This window comes from Schistocerca gregaria, chromosome 4 (assembly GCF_023897955.1).
Source record: "Schistocerca gregaria isolate iqSchGreg1 chromosome 4, iqSchGreg1.2, whole genome shotgun sequence".
NCBI lineage: Eukaryota > Metazoa > Arthropoda > Insecta > Orthoptera > Acrididae > Schistocerca > Schistocerca gregaria.
Genome location: NC_064923.1, coordinates 717,282,051 through 717,305,845, shown reverse-complemented (window position 1 = coordinate 717,305,845; position 23,795 = coordinate 717,282,051). Strand labels below are relative to the sequence as shown.

Genomic DNA, 23,795 nt, shown 5'->3' with positions numbered 1-23,795 from the left:
AGTGCTATGAGTGAAGTACTTCCTCCTCTGGTGCCTTTAGTTACATCACTGCCCACCACCCTTTCCATCATCATCACTTTCTGTGTCAATATTTCACCTTACTGTATTGAGGAACTCTCCCTCCAGCTGCGTAAAGGCACACACTCTCTGTTTTTCATACACCCCATGCTCCCTTTTGGCCCAACCAACTGTGATGTCCCCCTACTCCATTCTTACCACCTACCCACTGGTGCCAATGATTACAACACCTCCTTGTCCATCAGAACCAATGGCTACCTTAGAGTCTCCATTCCTCTCAACCAGTAACACTGCCTGACTTGGTCAGCTGATTCTCTTGTCTCGTGTCAGTCACTCACTTCACCCTCCACGCAGCTACAAGAATGTAACTTCTTCTCCATCAGCAACAAGCCATTACTCTACCAGAAATGGAGAATGGCCAGACATGCCTCCTGTTGGTGCCAGCCATGACATGACTAGTTATGTCACTGTACTGACTTTCAACCAACTGCCGTCGCCTAGTGTTTTTAAACTTCTCGTCCTCTCCATGCTCCGCACTGGCAGGGAAGGGGATGGGTGTCTCTGTGGTGACTACTGACAGCTACAATGTCAATAACTGACCATTCTTTGAGCTAGCTTCTTTGACTCTGACTTAGTTGGTGGCTGTATTGCTTACCTGTATGTGCTTCCTGTTATTCGATCTGAGTTACATGTAATAAAAGTGTACTTCAGTCACAAGTGTGGATTCATTCTACTCTCCACTGAGTGTAGTGTTTGAATACCCATATATGTAATATTAAGCCTGCTTATTCATGCTGCACTGTATTTCAGAACTGTTTTAACAATTATGTATATTTATCTTTATGAACTATTTACATTATTCAGGCTTAAGTTATTCATAGGAAACCACTTTCAACATATGTTTGATACTAGACAAAAGAAAATTTCACATTTTCCTCTCATAGATTAAAACTATATTCCCACACTTGTCAATGTAATCAGTTCATATTGATAATTGTAAATTAAGATTAATTTTTTTATACTGCATTTGAGTCTCATTTAAATTACTTATGGCAATGGAAAGTCTTTGTAGGGAGTAAAGCTGACAACTCATTGCATAGTTAGGACAATGAGTCACCATGGATGAATACTTAATTATAGCTACTACACACACACACACACACACACACACACACACACACACACACACACACACCTGCACTGCTTCAGCTGCAACTGTATGGTGAGTCATAAAATTTACTCCTTTCTGTAATTATATTACTTATACTGACAATTCTACTGAATATGAAACTGTCCCTCATCTCTTTGATTATTCCATAAATTAGATTTCCATTGCAGAAACAGGATATACCTTTTCTTTTTATTATTGCTTCCCTTGTTACCAATATTTTACTAGTAACTTTTTTATTTACTTATCAGTTTAATTTTCATTTTGAAAAGATTGCATACCTGAAATTTCTAGTTTGGTCTCAATGTGCCTTTGGCAGCAGCTCAACGTATTGCAGAAAACTGGTTTTATGGTAAATCCTCCAATAATGAACAACACACAGATTTAAATAGATCTGAACACATTTTACATTTATTGTCACTAATATCGACATGATGACCAGTCTCAGATTCAAATTCTTATCACAGGATACACTTTCATAAACCCATGAAACAGTATGACAGTGGCACAGTAATCACAGTGCTCTTTCACATACAAAATCTGACAAGAAAACATTACCACAGTAGTTTTACTGCACATGATCTGTTAACACTCAGCTTTCCAGGTACATGACAAAAATGCACAAATGTCCATGTTGTTGACATAAAGTCGTGAACAGAAATGGAAACTGTTCCCAGTTTAGCTCAAAGAAACTAACAAAAGATAATGACATTAGACTAGATGTTCCTTCTGTGATATCGAAGAATTCACAATTAGCAAATAAATTTCACAATATTAATACAGCTGCAGATTTTTACCAGTGTCTGTTCTTTCAGACATGTTTGCATATCCAAAGGAATAGACAGAGTAAAACTAAAATTTAAAAAATAAATAAAAAAATTAAAAAGAAACTTGACATATAGATGTGCACATAACTGTTGTATAATTACATCCACTGGATGAGTGGTCTAGGGGTAGCGTCTCTCATTCGTGATCAAAATGCCCTCACTCCCATGTTCAAAACCCCCAACTGCTTAAATTTTGAATAAAAATCATCAGCAACGGTGGCCAAAGACTTTTGACATAAGATCCCTCCTTCACTCTACAAACAGCCCAACAGCCTTGTCAAGAGGGTGGAGAAGCAGACCAGGGTGTATATACTCTGGGACAACCAGGAAATCCGGGAAAAACCCAGAATTTTTTTTTATCTGGATAAAACCATGAAAAACATGGAACGTCTTTAGAATTCTGGGAATTTTTCATTCTTTTAGTCTTCAGCTAGATTTTTGTAATTTGGACTGGTGGGAACCGATAGTCTAACAAAGAATTATACTGTATACTGCTACTGCAGAATAATACTGCAGCAATAAAACATAAACAAGAGAATAAAACCGAAATAAAACATTAAGTTGCTACGGAAATGCACTATTTACAACAAGTACCTGTCAAAAGCAAAATGTCAAATGCTTTAGGACGAAGACTACGGAATACTTCATAACAGCACACTGCTTTCAATGAACTTGATGTCATGAATTTTGAGCAGTTGCCAATGGGCTCATGTGCATGCATAGTTGAGTTGCATATGAGCACTACCTTGTCCCACTTTTGGTTATTTGAGTCTTGAAGCGTGGCTGCAGTAGTAGCAAGAAACAGTAATGCTACCCAGAAAAAATTTTCTGGCATGCCCAATCTGCCAGATTCGCATGTGCACACAGCAGTCTAAGTTGTAGTGGGGAGGGGGATAGTGACCTGAGTTTTAAGTTTAGCGATTTTGCTGTTTCCTCTTCATTTACAGTGCATGAAAACAAAATGGATTTCTGTGGCCGGGAACTATCAAGTGAATTAAAATACACTCACGTAATTAGAGAAGGCTAAAACATGTTATAAGTTTCAGTTTTCTCATTTAATTCTATTAACACATTTTTGGTAGTCAAGCATTAATTGCCTTGCACAACAATGAAGCTATTTTTGTGGTTTGCTAAATAAATGTGGCCTATAGTAATCTTTTCTGCAGATGCAGTCAATTTGTAAGAAACGAAACATTGTGTTTCACACTATTGGCTATTTTCAACTTTTCACTGAATTTCAGGTGCACATTTCTATCTCTTGGCACATATGGCATTATGCCACAATAGAGAACCAAACGTGAGACAATACAGTATTAGTACTCCAAGAAAATTTGCACCTCAAAAAGTGCACTGCAAAGATCAATATCAGGATGGGGTTTTCACTATTGTCAATCTGGACATCTCCTTCAAGCTGAATTATGCATTTTAGCATGGTTTACGGACTCCCTATGTTCTTGGAGTATCCTCTGATGACATATTTCTTCTGTGGCGTAATGTAAGACATCTTAATGCCATATGTGTATGAACATACAGGTTTCCTACGTTGTTGTGGCTGTTCACTCACAGTAACACTTGTTTCCTGGCACTCCCTGGCAGCAAAAGCAAACCTATATCTTAAGAGGCCATGGGAAAATATTGTAAATGATTCTTTGAAAAACATTATTTTGAAAGGAAATTTCCTTTAATGCAAGATGATTTGTGTTAAATGTGAGAATGTGCAATGATTTTCTTAAATCACGGAGCATTTGACTCTCATTTAAAACTTACACTTTGAGGATCAGCCACTTAGAATAATTTCATGCCCAGAAACCCAGACATTAATGTCATTGTTTAAAATTTTACTGGTGATTTGTGTAATGTGTCTTAAAGTGTAACACAACCTGAAAAGACCAGCATTATATGTCAAAGCTTAGCATTTCTTGTAGCTTAATAATCTTAAGACCAATATTTTATGTGAAAACTTAACTTTTCTTGTAGTTACACCAAATTAACCATTAACTTTTCCTATTCGTGTGTTCATGCTACTTAACATTGATGTTGCTACTGACTGACTACATCACGTATCCTATGCTCTGAATATCTGCTGTCACTGGCTGGCGAGAGCAAGTGATATGAGCTGTGATTGGCTTACAAAAGTGCATTGCAATCTCTATTTCATTGCTTTGGAAACTAATGTGCTGTGTTTGGTATGATTTGAATTTATATTTGCGTAATATGAAATATGCAATGTACATGTTGCTGCACATCAAAGATCTTTCCAAAATGTGTTTATTTTTTTATTTTTTATTCTATTATTATTATTTCCCCCTCCCTTGCAGAGTTTGGGTTTCTAAAGTGCCAGGAAGTTCTACACTGGTGTATAAAACCTTTACCATTCAAAGGATTGATAGTTTTACAGCTCCAAGAGAAAGTACACTGTCACTTATCATCAAAAAAGTATATTTTCACCTTGGAAGAAGTGTATTTTAACATGAGAAGAAGTACATTTTTAACTGGGAAATCCAGGAAAAATCCAGGAACTTTTCTTTTTTCTTTTTTGGTCCGTTTATGCACCCTGCAGACAGAGGTTCAGGAACTCTCTTGCCCTTGGTGTGGAATACTCCCCCTAAAGGCAGAAAATCTGTGATGAACAATGTCGTGAGGATACATAAGGCAATGGAAACCACTGTATTAAAGACACATAACACAGATCCACAGGACATGTGGCCTGTAATTGAAAAAGTGGTATATTGATTTCTCCATTGGCAGCAGATTCAGGACTAATTCCCCACTAATATCTCTGTTAAGGTGGAGATGGTCATGGGAAATAGGTTGAATAACCAACAAGGATAACATTCTATGAATGAGGGTGTAGACTGTTAGAACTTTGAATGTGATAGAGAAGCTACAAAAATCTGAAAAGGGAAATGCGAAGGTCAGTGAAGGGAAATGGAAAGATGACAAGAATTTCTGATCAGATGGAGTATAGGGTAATATCAACAGCAGCAGAAAATTGTATAATGGGAGTGGGATTCATTATGAAAAGAAATGTAGGACATAGAGTGAGTTACGGTGAACAATTCGGGATAGGGCTGTTCTCATCAGAATCAGGTGAGGCAGAGACTGAGTTACTGTGAACAGTTCAGCGATAGTGCTGTTCTCCTCAGAATCAACTGCAAACCACCAGTCACAATAGTAGTTCAGTATAAATGCCGACATTACTAGCCAAAGATGAAGAGATAGAGAAAGTATATGAAGATACTGATAGGTAACACACTAGGTAAAGTGAGATGAAAATCTAACAGTCATAGGGATTGGAATGTGTTTGTAGGGAAATCAGTAGAAGAATAGGTTATGGGAGAATATGGGCTCAGTACTAGGAAGAAGAAAGGAGAAAGACTAATTGAGTTCTGCAAATAAATTTCAACTAGTAGTTGTGAATACTCTGTTAAGAATCACAACAGGAAGAGGTGTACTTGGAAAAGGCTGGGAGATATGGGAAGATTTCAGTTAGATTACATCATGGTCAGGAAGAAATTCTGAAATCAGATACTGGATTGTAAGGAATACCCAGGAGCAGATATGGACTCAGATCACAATTTAGTAGTGATGAAGAGTAGGGAAAAAAAATCTCCATCTGAACAGGCCTTGGAAGGCCCAAAAGTACCGACTGGCCACCGTGACATCCTCAGCCCACAGGCGTCACTGAATGTCGATATGGAGGGGCATGTGGTCAGCACACTGCTCTCCCAGCCGTATATCAGTTTAAAAGACTGGTATCACTACTTCTCAATTAAGTAGCTCCTCACTTTGCCTCACAAGGGCTGAGTGCACCACGCAGGCCAAGAGCGCTCGGCAGACCGGATGGTCACCCATCCAAGTGCTAACCCAGCCCGACAGCGCTTATCTGTGGTGATCTGACAGGAACCGGTGTTACCACTGCGGCAAGGTCGTTGGCCGATGAAGAGTAGGCTAAAGTTCTTCTAACGCTATAGATACTGCAATAAGGAATAGCTTAGTAGGTAGTTTATGTAAATAAAATAGAAAGAAACTTCCACTTGGGAAAAATATATTAAAAACAAAGATTCCAAGACTTACCAAGTGGTAAAGTGCCGGTAAATAGGCACAATAAATAAAACACACAAACACACAAACACACACACACACACACACACACACACACACACACACACAGAATTTCTAGCTTTCGCAACCGACGGCTGCTTCTTCAGGAAAGAGGGCAGGAGAGGGAAAGACGAAAGGATGTGGGTTTTAAGGGAGAGGGTAACGAGTCATTCCAATCCCGGGAGCGGGATATGTGTGTGTGCGAGTGTACAACTGTCCTTTTTTCCCCCTAAGGGAAGTCTTTCCGCTCCCAGGATTGGAATGACTCCTTACCCTCTCCCTTAAAACCCACATCCTTTCTTCTTTCCCTCTCCTTCCCTCTTTCCTGAAGAAGCAACCGTTGGTTGCGAAAGCTAGAAATTCTGTGTGTGTGTTTGTGTGTTTTATTTATTGTGCCTATCTACCGGCGCTTTCCCGCTTGGTAAGTCTTGGAATCTTTGTTTTTAATATATTAGTAGGTAGTTTGGTAGAAGAGGAATGGACATCTCTAAAAAAAGCAATCATGGAAGTTGGAAAGAAAAACTTACGTGCAAAGAAGGTAACTGTGAAAAACCATGGGTAACAGGAGAAATACTTCAGGTGATCAATGAAAGAAATAAGTACAAAATTGTTTCAGGAAATTCAGGAATTCAGAAATAAAAGCCACTTAGCCTCCCCCCATGAACCATGCACCTTGCCATTGGTGGTGGTGGTGGGGGGGGGGGGGGGGGACTTGCATGCCTCAATGATACAGATAGCCATACCGTAGGTGCAACCACAATGGAGGGGTATGTGTTGAGAGGCCAGACAAATGTGTGGTTCCTGAAGAGGGCAGCAGCCTTTTCCGTAGTTGCAGGGGCAACAGTTCGGATGATTGACTGATCTGGCCTTGTAACACTAACCAAAACGGCCTTGCTGTTGTGGTACTGCAAACGGCTGAAAGCAAGGGGAAACTACAGCTGTAATTCTTCCCGAGGGCATGGAGCTTTACTGTATGGTTAAATGATGATGGCGTCCTCTTGCGTAAAATATTCCGGAGGTAAAATAGTCCCCCATTAGGATCTCCGGGCAGGGACAACACAAGAGGACATCGTTATCAGGAGAAAGAAAACTGGCATTCTACAGATTGGAGCGTGGAATGTCAGATCCCTTAATCGGGCAGGTAGGTTAGAAAATTTAAAAAGGGAAATGGATAGGTTAAAGTTAGGTACAGTAGGAATTAGTGAAGTTCGGTGGCAGGATGAACAAGACTTCTGGTCAGGTGAATACAGGGTTATAATTACAAAATCAAATAGGGGTAATGCAGGGGTAGGTTTAATAATGAATAAAAAAAAATAGGAGTGCAGGTAAGCTACTACAAACAGCATAGTGAACGTATTATACTGGCCAAGATAGACACGAAGCCCATGCCTACTACAGTAGTACAAGTTTATATGCCAACTAGCTCTGCAGATGACGAAGAAATTGAAGAAATGTATGATGAGATAAAAGAAATTATTCAGGTAGTGAAGGGAGATGAAAATTTAATACTCATGGGTGACTGGAATTCGATAGTAGGAAAAGGGGGAGAAGGAAACATAGTAGGTGAATATGGATTGGAGCTAAGAAATGAAAGAGGAAGCCGTCTGTTAGAATTCTGCACAGAGCATAACTTAATCATAGCTAACACTTGGTTCAAGAATCATAAAAGAAGGTTGTATACATGGAAGAATCCTGGAGGTATCAGATAGATTATATAATGGTAAGACAGAGTTTTAGGAAGCAGGTTTTAAATTGTAGGACGTTTGCAGGGGCAGATGTGGACTCTGACCACAATCTGTTGGTTATGAACTGTAGATTAAAACTGAAGAAATTGCAAAAAGGTGGGAATTTAAGGAGGTGGGACCTGGATAAACTGACTAAACCAGAGGTTGTACAGAGTTTCAGGGACAGCATAAGGGAACAATTGACAGGAATGGGGGAAAGAAATACAGTAGAAGAAGAATAGGTAGCTTTGAGGGATGAAGTAGTGAAGGCAGCAGAGGATCAAATAGGTAAAAAGACGAGGGATAGTAGAAATCCTTGGGCAACAGAAAAAATATTGAATTTAATTGATGAAAGGAGAAAATATAGAAAAAGGAGTAAATGAAGCAGGCAAAAAGGAATACAAACGTCTCAAAAATGAGATCGACAGGAAGTGCAAAATGGCTAAGCAGGCATGGCTAGAGGACAAATGTAAGGATGTAGAGGCTTATCTCACTAGGGGTAACATAGATACTGCCTACAGAAAAATTAAAGAGACCTTTGGAGAAAAGAGAGCCACTTGTATGAATATCAAGAGCTCAGATGGAAACCCAGTTTTAAGCAAAGAGGGGAAAGCAGAAAGGTGGAAGGCGTATGTAGAGGGTCTATACAAGGGCGATGTACTTGAGGACAATATTTTGGAAATGGAAGAGAATATAAATGAAGATTAAATGGGAGATACGATACTGCGTGAAGAGTTTTATAGAGCACTGAAAGACCTAAATCGAAACAAGGCCCCAGGAGTAGACAACATTCCATTAGATCTAACGATGGCCTTGGGAGAGCCAGTCCTGACAAAACTCTACCATCTGGTGAGCAAGATGTACGAGACAGGCGAAATACCCTCAGACTTCATGAAGAATATAATAATTCCAATCCCAGAGAATGCAGGTGTTGACAGATGTGAAAATTACTGAACTATCAGTTTAATAAGTCACAGCTGCAAAATACTAATGGGAATTATTTACAGGCGAATGGAAAAACTGGTAGAAGCCGACCTAGGGGAAGATCAGTTTGGATTCTGTAGAAACATTGGAACACGTGAGGCAATACTGACCTTACGACTTATCTTAGAAGAAAGATTAAGGAAAGGCAAACCTACGTTTCTAGCATTTGTAGACTTAGAGAAAGCTTTTGACAATGTTGACTGGAATACTCTCTTTCAAATTCTAAAGGTGGCAGGGGTAAAATACAGGGAGCAAAAGGCTATTTACAATTTGTACAGAAACCAGATGGCAGTTATAAGAGTCGAGGGGCATGAAAGGGAAGCAGTGGTTGGGAAGGGAGTGAGACAGGTTTGTAGCCTCTCCCTGATGTTATTCAATCTGTGTATTGAGCAAGCAGTAAAGGAAACAAAAGAAAAATTTGGAGTAGGTATTAAAATCCAGGGAGAAGGAATAAAAACTTTGAGGTTCGCCGATAATATTGTAATTCTGTAAGAGACAGCAAAGGACTTCAAAGAGCAGCTGAACAGAATGGACAATGTCTTGAAAGGAGGGTATAAGATGAACATCAACAAAAGCAAAACGAGGATAATGGAATGTAGTCGAATTAAGTCGGGAGATGCTGAGGGAAATAGATTAGCAAATGAGACACTTAAAGTAGTAAAGGAGTTTTGCTATTTGGGGAGCAAAATAACTGATGATGGTCGAAGTAGAGAGGATATAAAATGTAGACTGGCAATGGCAAGGAAAGCGTTTCTGAAGAAGAGAAATTTGTTAACATTGAGTATAGATTTAAATGACAGGAAGTCGTTCCTGAAAGTATTTGTATGGACAATAAATAGTTTGGACAAGAAGAGAATAGAAGCTTTTGAAATCTGGTGCTACAGAAGAATGTTGTAGATTAGGTGGGTAGATCACATAACTAATGAGGAGGTATTGAATAGGATTGGGGAGAAGAGAAGTTTGTGGCAAAACTTGACTAGAAGAAGGGATCGGTTGGTAGGACATGTCCTGAGGTATCAATGGATCACAAATTTAGCATTGGAGGGCAGCATGGAAGGTAAAAATCATAGAGGGAGGCCAAGAGATGAATACACTAAGCAGATTCAGAAGGATGTAGGTTGCAGTAGGTACTGGGAGATGAAGGAGCTTCCACAGGATAGATTAGCATGGAGAGCTGCATTAAACCAGTCTCAGGACTGAAGACCACAACGACAACAACAAGCCACTTAGGAATGAAATAAATAGAAAGTGCAGGGAAGCTAAGGCAGACTAGCTGCAAGAAAAATCTAAGGAAATCTAAAAAGAAATTATTGTTGGAAGGACTGACTCAGCATATTCAAAACAACCTTTGGTGAAATGAAAAGCAAGGGTGGCAGCATTAAGACTACAATGGGAATTCCACTTTTAAATGCAGAGGAGAGAGCAGGTAGGTGGAAAGAGTACATTTAAGGATTCTCGAAGGCAAAAAATTGGTTGATGATATGGCAGATGAAAAAACAGGAGTCAGTGTAGAAGAAATGGGGAATCCAATATTAGAATCAGAATGTGAAAGAACTTTAAAAGACTTAAGATCAAATAAGGCATAAGGGATAGTATTCTGTCAGAATTTCTACAATCATTGGGGGAAGTAGCAACTAGTGTATGGAATGTATGAGTCTACCAATATACCATCTGACTTTCAGTGAAACATCATTTACACAATTTTGAAGAATGCAAGAGCCAACAAGTGCCAGAATTATCACACAAGTAGCTCAACAACTCATGCATCCAAGTTGCTGACATGAGTACTATGCAGAGGAATGGGAAAGAAAATTGAGAATGTGTTATGTGACGATCAGTTCAGGTTTAGGAAAGGGATAGTCACCAGATACGCAGTTCTGATGTTGCAGTTGATAATGAAGCAACACTGAACAAAAATCAAGACACGTTCATAGGATTTATCACTGTGGAAAAAGAATTTGAAAATGTAAAATGGTGCAAGATGTTTAAGATCCTGAGAAAAGTAGGGGTAAGATATAGGGAAAAAACAGGTAACCTACAATAGGTACAAGAGCCAAGCGGGAACAATAAGAATAGAAGATCAAGAACAAAGTGCTTAGATTGAAAAGTGTGTAAGACAGGGATGCAGTTTTTGACCTCCACTGTTCAATTGGAATTAAAATTCAAGTTGAAAAAATAGCAATGATAAAATGTTCAGATGACATTGCTATACTCGGTGAAAGTGAAAAAGAATTACAGAATCTGTTGAATGGAATGAACAGTCTAATAGGTGTGCAGAATTTGGACTAGTCCTTAATTTGAGGAAGAAATTTCTGAGAACATACATTTGGAGTACAGCCTTGTATGGTAGTGAAACGTGGACATGGGAAGACCAGAACAGAAGATAAGCAAAGCATTTGAGATGTAAAATGCTGAAACTGGTTGCCTAATAAAATAAGGTTCAAAATAGATGGCTGAAAGGTGTTTAATTTCACATCCTCTGTTGAAAATTAGGTGGACTGATAAGGTATGGAATGAGGAAGTTCTCCAGAGAATTAGTGAGGAAAAGAGTATATGGAAATCACTGACAAGAAGAAGGGACAGGATGATAGGACATCTGTTAAGACATCACAGAATAACTTCCATGGTACTAGAGGTATTGAAAAGGATAAAAACTGTAGAGGAAAACAGAGATTGGAATACACAAAGCAAATAATTGATAGTGTGCTACAACTACTAGTCTGAATAGTTTGGCATCACATTCAGTTTCACTATGCTGGATTTGGCTGATAATTAAATGCACATACCATGAAATCTACTTACATATGTACTTCACAAATTCTTACGTCTACATTTACAACTTCCTTTGTGTCTCTTCTCATATTGTAACTGGTATCTATCTTCAGAGACTTCATTGTTGATGATCCATTTGACCATAAATTTTGGGCCTAAATAAATACATTTTTGCTAGGCTAATGAGATCATTGTTCTTACAGCCAATGTCATAACAAATGTATCTACTACAGTTTGTGTAATTTCTTACAAAAATGTCTTTGTTAATTGTTAATTAAGGTATATTAATAGACAGTTCTCTGTTCATGACCTTTGCCTATAATTCGGAACTATAAAGAACTTTTCAAATTAACATCTAGTTCAGTTATGTTACCTCTTATAGTTTGAACCTGAATAGAAAAATTAAAAAACAGTCACTTTCTGCAACCACTGTGAGCACATTGATTCCACAGTTAGGCCAGTGCACTGGGAGAATTTAACTTGTGTGTCATTCCTACTACCCAATGGTTCTTTTAGAAATAAGTGACTATCTTTTCCCATACTATTGTTTGTATTCCATGTCGAATATTTTATTTATTTTAGAATAAGATAGATGAATACGTGATGGTCACAGTGATTACAATTGGAATTCAGTACTATTAATTACATTTCCACTATCAGATATCTTATGGTTAGACTTGTATATGCTGCTGTATAATGTAATAATTACGAAGTAAAAGAAATACATTTCGCTTTGTCAGGCAAATTTAGTAAAAGAAGAATATGCTGAGAAGGAGCAGCAAATAATTTTATATGAACAACGTTTAAATGAAGCCCAAAATGATTTAGAAGAACTGAAGACTATGGTGCAAGAACAAGCATCTCAAGCTGAGAGCTATAAGAATAAGGTACTGTATAGAGTCATTTTTTCATTACAGAATACAAATTACAATTATGTCAAACATGAGAACTAGCAGTGGCCACACTTATTCAGACACATACTCATGAATAAAAGCTACATACTAATCGTACATAACCTAAAAATTGGCTGCAAGTAGTAGTATCTACAATATAGTGATAGTTGTCCGTTACACATCAAACACTTACTCACCTAAACTGATGGAAAACATACCTGTGCCAACAATGGATCTCTTTATGTACTCATCTCACTGTTACCTTCAGCATTATGAAAAGGGTAGACCGCTACTCACCATATAGCAAAGATGTTGAGTCACAGATAGGCACAACAAAAAGACTGTCAAATAAGCAAGCTTTCAGCCAAAAGTGCCTTCAACCAATTATGCAACATACAATTATGCAAACGAAAGCCACACACACATGACCACAGTCTCTGCCTACCAAGGCCAGACAGCAAGCAGCAGCACATGATGAGAAAAGCAGTCTTAGTAGTGGGAGTAAGGATGTGGCTGGGGTGGGGGGAGGGAGGAATAGCAGGGTAGGGGTGGGGGACAGTAAAATGCTGGTAGTGGGAGTGTACATGGAAGAGGTGGAGGGAGAGTAGGGGGGGGGGGGGGGGTGCAATCAGCAGGTTAGACAATGGGTGGCTGGGGGGGGGGGGGGGGGGGCAGCAGAAAACGTGAGCAGTAAAAAGACAGAGAAGGGGACAAGTGGGTGTAGGACAATGACTAACAAAGGTTGAGGCCAGAAGGGTTACAGTAATGTAGGATATATTGCAGGGAGAGCTCCCACTTACTCAATTCAGTAAAGCTGGTGTTGGTGGGAAGGATCCAAATGCCCAACATTGAGATGGGCTGTGTGCTTAGCAACTGGGCTGTCCAGCTGTTTCGTGGCCACAGTTTGTTGGTGGCCATTTATGTGGAGAGACAGCTTGTTGATTGCCATTCCCCATGTAGAACATAGCACAGTGGTTGCAACTTTGCTTGTGGATCACATGATTGGTTTCATAGGTAGCCCTGCCTTTGATGGGATAGGTGATGCTTGTGACCGTACTGGAGTAGGTGTTAGGGGGATGATGTATGGGACAGGTCTTGCATCTAGGGCTATTACAGGAATATGAGCCATGAGGCAGGAGGTTGGGAGCAAGGATTATATACCGATGTACGAGGACATTGTGTAGATTTGGTGGGCGGCAGAATGTTGCTGTTGGGAGGTTGGGAAGGATAGTAGGTAGGATGTTGCTCATTTTAGGGGATGATGAGAGGTTGGCAAAACCCTGTAAAATATATAATTTTAATACTCCAATCCAGGGTGGTTCTGAGTGGAGATTGCTCCTCTGTGGCCAGACGGTGGGACTTTGGGAGGTTGGGATGACTGGAGAGCTAAGGAATGGCAGGTATGTTTCTGTACAAGGTTGGCAGGGTAATTATGGTCCGTGAAGGCCTTGATGAGAGTCTTAGCATGTCTTGAGAGGGACTGCTTGTTACTACAGATGTGTCGGCCACCCGTGGCCAGCATAGGTGCATAGCATCAGTGACAGACACATCTTTGAATTTGAAAAAAATGAATAATCTAGGCAGCACCAGTGCTTTCTAGAACTTGAGTGTCAAAGAGGTAGTGGAAATACACTTGCACAACAATCTAGTAAACTGTGATAGTGGATTTCAGCTTAGCACAGTGTGGGATTCCTCAATTGAGAAAATACATCAGGAATGCTTCGTTCAGAAGGTGGTGATGGTAGAAGACGGATTGGACAGCAAGTGGAACTTCACACCTGTGCCAGTACTGTGCGATACCCTATCACTGGTTAAGTCATGCTCCCCCACCACTGATTCAGCACCCCTCCTGGGGGCATGTGATTAGCCTACCCTGCAGAAGTGGACAGTGGTTAAATGACCTTGTAGATAGGTGGAACACAGTATCCTCAAACTTCATGTGAATATGATACACAAAACTCACAAAAATCTGAAAAGAAGGCACCACCACTTGGCTGGTCACTGGAGAAGATTTCATTATTGAAATATGCTGAGAAAGCCTGCAATGTTTCTAGGGATAGGATTCTGCATAAGACTCAAGGTTTCATTAACAGAGCCCTTGCAGGCTGTTTGTTCTGGACTGGCAAGAAATGTTTGTTGAAAATATTTACTGTGTTTACAGAATTGCCTATTGGATTTCCTTCATGTTTGATTTCGAAATCTACCAAAGTTCTTTTGTTCTTACCTACCTACCTACCTACCTGCTAACAGTTTGCTAAATAGCCATCATTTTGTTATTGGAGTTATAATTTCTTTGTTATAATATAATGCTTTTAATTTTGTATCAACTTCTTTAGGATCTTACAGTAAATTTTATAGTGACCAATTTTTCTGTGTAATTACATTCTAAATGTAATAAAGGTCTGTCTTTGTTTTGCATGATTGTTTAATTCCATTTGTGATTCAGGGTTTGTTCAAGGATGTGGAAATATTGTGTCTAACTGTTTAATTTCATTGGTGATTCAGGGTTTGTTCAGGGATGTGGAAATGTTGTGTCTAACTAATGTTTTTGAAGAAACCTCTTCAAAGGAAGATGAGAATTCATTTATGAATACATAAAATTTAATGTTAACCTCATACACACTGTATACAGGGCTCCAACCTTTTGTTACAGTTTATGTTTAAGGATTTCCATGGACTGTTTATAGTTCCTGCTGGAAGATCCCCCATGACAGCCAGCAGCTTGATTGCAAGTTCTACTGAAATGAATGTTAGTTATTCCACGTTGTTAGTCAACCATGCATGGCCTTGAGTTGCAGCGGGTTGCAACGTTTACAAATTACAGAGCTCAGATTGGTACTACTGTGTCCCCACAATACAATCTGCTCAATGTGCTTAAAATGTTGGGAATGTTTTCCCAGTGGTGTGACTATAATCATTAACCTCATTGACTTCCATGTGGTTATTGCTTTCTTGAGATGTGTTCTGGCACACATAGTGAAAGCTATCCATTATGGCCAGATAGCCTGTTCAAGACTCACATGATGGTGAAGGCATGGCACATATTTACATATATAAGTAAATTGGCTATCAATGTCTCTCAGATGTGATCCTATTGAAAAAGTTAGCTGCTAATGTAAGATTGTATAAATTCATCAGATGTTAAAGCTTTAAATTGTTGCTGCCTTTATTTGGAAAGTTTACATTAAAATCCTCAAGTATAATAATTTCATTATATTTAGAAAATAAAGCGATCACTTCTTTTGTGTGAACCAGAAAGACCCTGAAGTTAGCTCCAGCTTCCCTGTAAATTGTCACTACTATTACTGCTGAACATTCTGTTGATACATCTACCGCACTATTGTTGTAAACATTATTTCTTTACATATGTAGCTCTAAATAATATTATTTTTAATGAAGATAGCCCCACCAACTCTTGCCCTGCTGTCTCTAGAGTACTGGCTAGCAATATTGTCATTATAAATGTAACAAGTCAGTTCCATTTGTAATATAGTGTTCTGAAAATTGTATTTAAGCATTGTTTGCGCAGTTTCTTTCTGACTGATATGCTTTGCTTAGAAGTCCTCTTATGTTTGGACAAAAGGTGTACAGTTTTCGCTTATTTATTGTGGTGTCATTTATCTTTGAGGTTGCTTCTTCATCGTGCTTCTGATTAAAAAGTCCTTCAGATGGAAGGTGTGCACTACTGTCCATTTACCTATTGTTCCATGTACTCCCTGTGGCTATTGTGGTTTTTTTTCTATTAACAACACAAATTGGGTCAGCATTGGTCACTGATTTAGAAATCTTTAATTCTGTCGCAAATCAATTTCAATCACTGTGTGCCCATCATCAGTGCTGGTGTTAAATCCCTATGGACTTCTAAATATAATCAGTAATGTTGCAATATCTGCACATATCACTGAGCAGTACTTGCCAGACTGAAGGCACAAATTCAACGAGTTGTGGTGTGGTGATCATGGTGCATGCGACTACTGATGGAGACCCAATTTAAAAAAAAAAATCTGTTGCCTCTTCCTCTTCTTCTTTTTCTTCTGCAGGTGATGTTATGCTTGATGTTGAGACAACAGCTTCCAAATAGATGAGCATTTTCTTTAAGCTTGTTTCTCCACTTGTAGACCAGTTGATAAATTGGATTAGATTATAACCTGACACAGGTATGGTGAGTGTTATACTTATAACACAGAAAACACCATTTACTTTCACTATGTAATATTTTTATTGGCACAAGATAAATCAAAACACAAAGAAATAGTTTTCGAGAATCACGGTAACAGTCATGACGAATGTCTCACACCAACTAGTCAAAGATAGATGTAGATTATTAGCAACATATGACATTATCACCAAAATATCATGTAATTATAAATGTGTGTATGACTAGTTATAAAAACTACACAAAATATGAGAAACCTGTTTCATTGTAAATGTAAATATGTGCTCATGTGTTGTAAACTGACAACATCCATACAATATTTATTGTTCCATGGATGAATAAATAAATAATAATTAAAAAAAATACCAAAGTATAATACGAAGTACAAAAAAGCAACAATATTAATATTTTCTGACAGTTCTGCCACAGAGCACCCCTCCCCCGAGGAGCACGGAGCGCATAGGAGGAGTGATGAGGAGTAAGTGATAAAGGGAAGATAAACATTTAAGGCATGACGTAATCTTGAAGTCTGAGAGGTGGCCGTACGGTGCGGCCAGCATGGGTGATGGCAGTAGGGGTAGGAGGATTCAGGGAGGACGAAGGAGAAGGGGGGGGGGGGGGTTACTCTTATAAATAAAACATTATTGGAGTATACATAGGCTGAAATGTCATTTTGTGAAGTACCAGGAGCCACACTGTGCTAATGAATTAAGTATTAAGCTATCAATAGCATATAAACAGCAGTTGTTATTGAGAAGGCAGCAGCTTTATTGAGAGTAGCAGCTATCTTTTTTATTTACACAATTAAATTTAGCTAGCATAAGCATGAATAGCATTCAGCAGTGTAGTGCTATTCTGTTGTTAATACCGGTTTACTTTCTTATCTTTTGTTGATGTTACCCTGGCTCCTTCCGTATCCCTGAATATTCTCCTTCTTGAGCGGATGTATGGAACATGGTGAAAGAATAAATGAATGCAGTCTAAAATGCTTTGCATGTTTGTAAAGATAAATGAGATCCACAGTCAGTATCCCTAATTATATTAAAAATAACACTGTCAAAATTTAGAATTCTCAGTTATGAAATGAAATTTTTTTAAATAGATTACTTGAATATTCAAATCTGTAATAAAACTTCCTTCATTCTCAGTATCATCAGGCTGAACAAGAACTTGAAGAACTGAAACGCAAACTTGAAACTACAGATGCACAAAATAAGCTTATGATAAACAGTGCTGAATCTGAAGTACAAAGAGTAAAGGTAAACATTTATTTTTCCTATCTGGATTCTCTACTATTTACATTCCTCTTGTGTTGTTGATATAATGATTCTGAAAACTTTTAAACCAGAATTCATGTTGTTTGGGACTTCCTAAAATCAAATTCTGTCTCTCACATTTTTAATATTAACACAGGTCCATTGCTGCTTAGATACCTTGTCCAGTAGTTCATTTAGCACCTTGAGATGTACATTTGTGGATCAAGTCAATATACATAGTTGTCTTTTTATGTTATAAAGCAAATACATTAAAGGAAAATTCCGCCAAGAAAACTAATAAATTATGACACAGAATTGATTGCCAGTGCTTACCTTCAGAAAAGAAAATGTGTAGCACTGCTAACAGAAAAATATAAAAATAAAAACTATATGCTTCCTAGCTCTTGGAACTAACTGTAGCTATTGTGGGGAAGCAGAGAGACAGACTGGGGAATATTAAAAAACAAAGAGCATGTCAACCAGACCGTAATATGAGAGAGAGACACCTGTAGTGGGGATGGAGGAAGACTGACCAGCCTGCCCTTCCTTTTTAATCCTCCCAACATACCTTCTCTCCTCCCCAGGGAAGGCACTGTTAGTTCTGAAAGCCAGGAAGAGTATCCTTTTTAATTCTACTGTACAGATTGTCATAAAAGCATTTTAATAGTAATAATTATGATTTTCCATAAATTTTATGTATGCCTTAAGTAGCAATGACTGAGGGTAAATCAATAAAGGTGGTGCAAATAAATGTGACATGAAACAGCATTGACAGGACACATGAAAAAGCAGGACTTCTATGTAGTATGCATTCGAAAAAAATTACAAATATGGTAAATTTGTGGAATTACCTCCAGCCACACAGTTAGTAAAGGGACACTGGTGGAAGATTCATACTGTGGTATAATGAGAAGACAAATCAACAAAACACTGAATTAATGGACCTGATGCTCCAACTAAGTGTGTACATAAGTAACAGACCTAGCCCTATATAATGTAAAGTAGTAGCCATAGATTTTATATAGAAGTAGACGATATACTACCTTCAGTGAATTACTCAGTATGCGGTATCTTTTATTATATTATTGTATATTTATGTTTCTCTTTATTCCTTTCCAATTTATTACTCATCATCTATCAGTATTTTAAAAACTGAATGCCCTGAAAAATCATAGTTGATTATACTATCTATTGTGAGATTATTGTAATATAACATTTCATTTATAAAAATTCCCATTCTGTTAAAATAATATTTCCTGATTTGCCTATGCCCATTCATCCTAATTTATAAGCTGGTGGTTGTCAGACCAAACAGTGTTTTCATAAAAGCTGGTACACCATGTGTGTTGTTTCACAGGTGGCTCTCCCTTCAATAGTATATATTTTGTCAGTTACAGGGGTCCATAGGGCAAGTCCTACAGCAGGGATGGTCACAGTAGTAGGAACCATGGGGCACGGAAATGAGTGCAGACAGAGCATAAAATCTGACCATGATACTGTGGAGATTAGGGATGGGTGTGAGGGAGTGGGACAAAAAGTTTTTCTAGGTGTGGACCTTATTTCAGGGCATGATTTTGGGATGTCACACCCTTGCTGAAGTACCTGATTGATGCATTCAAGTCCAGGATAATATTGAGTGAGATGAAGTTGAATTCTAAACTGCTTTTTAGAGGGATCGGTAGTACCAGGATTAGATGCGATGGCCCAGGAAATCTGCTTTCCAATTAAAGTGGCATTTCTCTAAAGAGTCTGCATCTGAACAGAAACATTTTCCTCAAATGCCAAGGCTGTATGGAACATAATGTTTGACATAAAAAGAATGGCAACTATCAGAATCTAAGTACTGTTATTTGTTAGTAGACTGAACATGAAAAGAAGTGCGTAAATGATCCTCGTGTAGGACCATTTGAAATCTAATTTGAAGAACTTATTTAGATATTCCTAAAATTTTAACAGGTCAGCCTCACCATGGGTGAGATGTCATCAGTGCATCTAAATCAAACCTGGGGCAAAGGCTAATGGATCCCAGGAAAGCCCTCTCAAAGTGGCCCATGAAAAGCCTGGGATAAGAAGGGGCCATTCTGATTGCAAAGACCATGCCTCTGGTCTCTTTGCATATTTGCCCCTCAAAGGTAAAGTAGTTGCTCATAAGTGTAATGTTGATTAGAGAGAGCAGGAAGGATGTCGTAAGTTTGAAACTGAGTGAGGGTTGGTCCAGGTAATGTTCAATGGCAGACAGGCCATGTACATGGTGAATATTGATATAGTGGGAGATGGTATTAATGGTGACAAGCAATATGTGTGGTGAGAGTGGGACAGGCACAGGCACAGGCACAGATTTTGCATGATCTTGGAGTTGGGTAGTATCTTTAAGATAGGTAGAGAGCCTTTGTACTGTATTGCATTCGTTGAACAACTAAGGCAAATATGTGTTCAATAACTGTTCTGAAGCCAGCAACTTGGGGCGGGCAGGATTGGGTTTGTGGATCTTAGGAAGAAGCTAAAAGGAGGGAATATGTGATCTGGGTGTGGTAAGAAGTTCTATGGATTGAGATGTTAGTTCTCGTGAGAGGGCTGAGGTTTTGAGGAGGGTCTGTAGTTCAGTTTGTATCATAGAAATTAGTTCTTGATGGTAGATGTTGTTGGTAGACATTTCAGAAAGCTAACATAGATGCTCAGTTACATAGTCCTGTCAGTCAGGTACCACAGCGGTGTTATATTCAGCCCTTTCAGGAACTTACTATTGTACTATCTATACTGAGATCCCACTTTCTGTTTCTTGAAACTTGCTTGTCCCTAGAAGTTACCCATAAAAGGGTAATATTGAAAGTCTCTGTTTCTTGATGTAATCCCACTCTACACCAGCCCCTTTTGCTGTTTCAAATGCAGCAGTCTCTTGTACTTTTACCTGGCTAATCTGTGACTATACTTTGTAGGCCTAATCTGCCAGTTTTCTTTCACATGTAATGTCAACTGGAAATGTCACTTTGCAACTCAATCTCAAAAACTTTCTACCACCCAAACTACACTCTCCAACCTTTTAACTTCTTCCAAGGATCCACACATACAATCACCCTGGCTGTCCTGTAGTTGCTGGCTTCAAAGCACCCACTGGATGTATATCTGCCTTAGCTGATCAACACCTGCAACTTATAGTACAAAGAATCACATCCTATATTTAAGACACCAACCATCTCATAGATTGTCTGAAATCTGTGTGTGTACCACTCACACCAGACACCTTGTTTGTTTCCATTCGTAACTCCTCCCTCTATACTACCATCCATCATTCCCCATGAATATGGTTTATCTGCTGCTGAAAACAACCTAACCAGAGTCCACCTTGTTCCAAATCTATAATGTCCTTCATGCTCACCTTCATCGATTTTATACTTATAAACAGCTACTTTACCTTTGAGGGGCATACATGCAAACAGATCAGGGGTACGGCCATGGGAATCAAGAAGGCTCCTCCCTATGACAACCATTTCATGGGTTACTTTGAGCTGGCTTTCCTGGGTTTGATTAGCATTCAGGATCTGGTTTGGTTTAGATACACTGATGATATCTTTGCCATAGGCATTCATGGTGAGGCTCACCAGCTAATATTTTAAGAATCTGTAAATACATTCTCCCAATTAAATTTCACATGGTCCTATTATGCATCCCAAGCCACTTTCCTTGATGTGAACCTCATCCTCTCCAAGAGTCATCTACACTTCTATTCACATTAAGCCTACTAAGAAACAACATTACCTAGATTTTGACAGTTGCCATTCTTCCTATGCCAAGTGTACTGTTCCATACAGCCTTGGCATTCAAGGCAAATGTATTTGTTCAGGCACAGACTCTGTACAGCAATACACCATCATTCACACATCAGGCTTCACTGAATGTAATTACCCCACCAGGCTAGTTGAAAAGCAGAATTTCTGGGCCATCACACCCAATTCTGGTACTATTGATCCCTTCAATAAACAGCTTAGTATTACACCTACCGCCACTAAGTACTAACATGGTTCTGAATGCATTAAGCAGATACTTCAACAGGGCTATGGCTTTCTAAAATCATCACCTGAAATGGTGTCCATTCTGTCTGACATTTTGCCCACCACACCTAGAATAGCTTTTCATCACCCTTATCCCCTTCCCTTCCTAGTCTCTTCAGTATCCTGTTCAGATTCTATGCACTTTACACATCCATTTTGCTATCCTATGGCTCCTACCCCTGTTACCATCCCCACTGTAAGACTTGCTTTATGCGCCTTCTTGCCACCACGCCATAACTAGCAAAACATATGCTTTTAAAGGGAGAGCCACCTGTGAAACGATGCATGTTGTGTACCAGCTGTTATGTAAACACTGTTTGGCCTTCTACATCAGCACAACTATCACCAATTTATCAGTTAGGATGCATGGGCACAGACAGAGGGCGTGTACTAGTAGCGAACAATATTCTATTGCACAGTATGCTGTACAACATAGCAATCATGCCCTTGGTACCTGTTTCACCACAGTGCCATCTGGATTCTGGGTGCCCCCCTCCTCCTCAGAAGCAATTCCTCTGAACTATGTTGGTGGGAACTGGCATTAAAATGTGTCCTTTGTTGTCTGCCTCTACCTTTGTAACTGTACAGTGGATTGCTAACTGAAGGAGCCTGGGATTGATTCCCAGCTGGGCCAGAGATATCCCCTGCTTGGGGATAAGAGTTGTATTGTCTTCACATTGTATGATCATAATTGGCATTCCAATATCGAGATGGCTGTATGAGCACATCCTAAAAGCCAATAAATTAAAAAAAACTAGCCTTTATTTACATTAAATTCTTTAAAATTTTTTGACCTCAGCTTTTCTTTTCAGTGACTATTCCTTCATTGAACCCTTTTTATTTTTCTGTATCTTTTATTTTCTGGCCTGTCTATTTTCCCGGCACCCCACCTCACCCATCTATCATGTATAATGCACTTAGCTTTCCACTCCTATTAAATCTAAAACAATGTTTTGTCAGTAATCTCAGTCTTGCTAATTAGTCTATTTTCTACCTGTAAACCACCTGGTTTTCGAATCTCATCCAGTTCAGTCCATAAAAATCAGTCCCACAGGTAAGTCTTCCCTGACCTAGGTTTTTGAGTGACTTTCCTGTAACCCTCCCCATTTTGTAAACCTCACCAGTCCTTTTCCTTGACCCCCTTACTACTCCTTCAACCCTTCTCTGTTGGAGAGAGCCACTGGCTCTGAAAGCTTGCACATTTCCTTATAAGATTTTGTAACATCGCACTAAGCCATGCCGTCATCTTGTCCTTTTTGTACAATAACCTCTGTCATCTATCAAAATATGTGCACATAAAAACCTGGTGAAAAATTTTTGCATGCCAAATTTTGTGTGTTTTTGGGGAACAGATCTCAACTGTATCTTATTTAATTGTTTTTATCTTTCTAAATCTAGAAAGTGCATCCTTTAAGCTTCAGGCACTACAGGCACTGCAGTTTAAATTTTAGCCCATGAAAATCATCCGTCATTGATACACAGTGTATATGCTATAATGTGACATTAATGAGTATAAAGAAGGTAAACTGTGAATAAATATATAAATGAAGTTACATACAAATTAACTTCAAGCACTAAGCAGCAATAAAACATATCAAAATTGAGAAAATTAGAACTTTAAACATACTATATTACTGGAATAATTCTTTTCCACTGACTGAAAAAGTTGCCAAATCTGTCTTTTTCAGATTCCGCATAAATCTATTGCCTTTTTGATGATGTTTGGTGTGTACAGGTCATCTGGGTAGAACAGCCCAGACACTTGATATTAGGTTTAGGTGCTCCAAGGAGAATGGAGGAACTGTGACAGTGCAAACAAATTAGTGACAAACAAATTTTCACTT

At 38.8% G+C, this 23,795-nt stretch overlaps 1 protein-coding gene across 1 annotated transcript in view; it reads left to right on the top strand.

Moving 5' to 3' along the window:
- Window positions 1-23,795, top strand: part of LOC126365978 (putative leucine-rich repeat-containing protein DDB_G0290503) — a 298,195-nt gene that overhangs the window by 210,770 nt on the left and 63,630 nt on the right. The window contains exons 9-10 of the mRNA XM_050008785.1: window positions 12,338-12,484; window positions 17,795-17,905. Of these exons, the coding sequence (XP_049864742.1) occupies window positions 12,338-12,484; window positions 17,795-17,905 (258 nt within the window). The remainder of the gene's footprint in view (window positions 1-12,337; window positions 12,485-17,794; window positions 17,906-23,795) is intronic.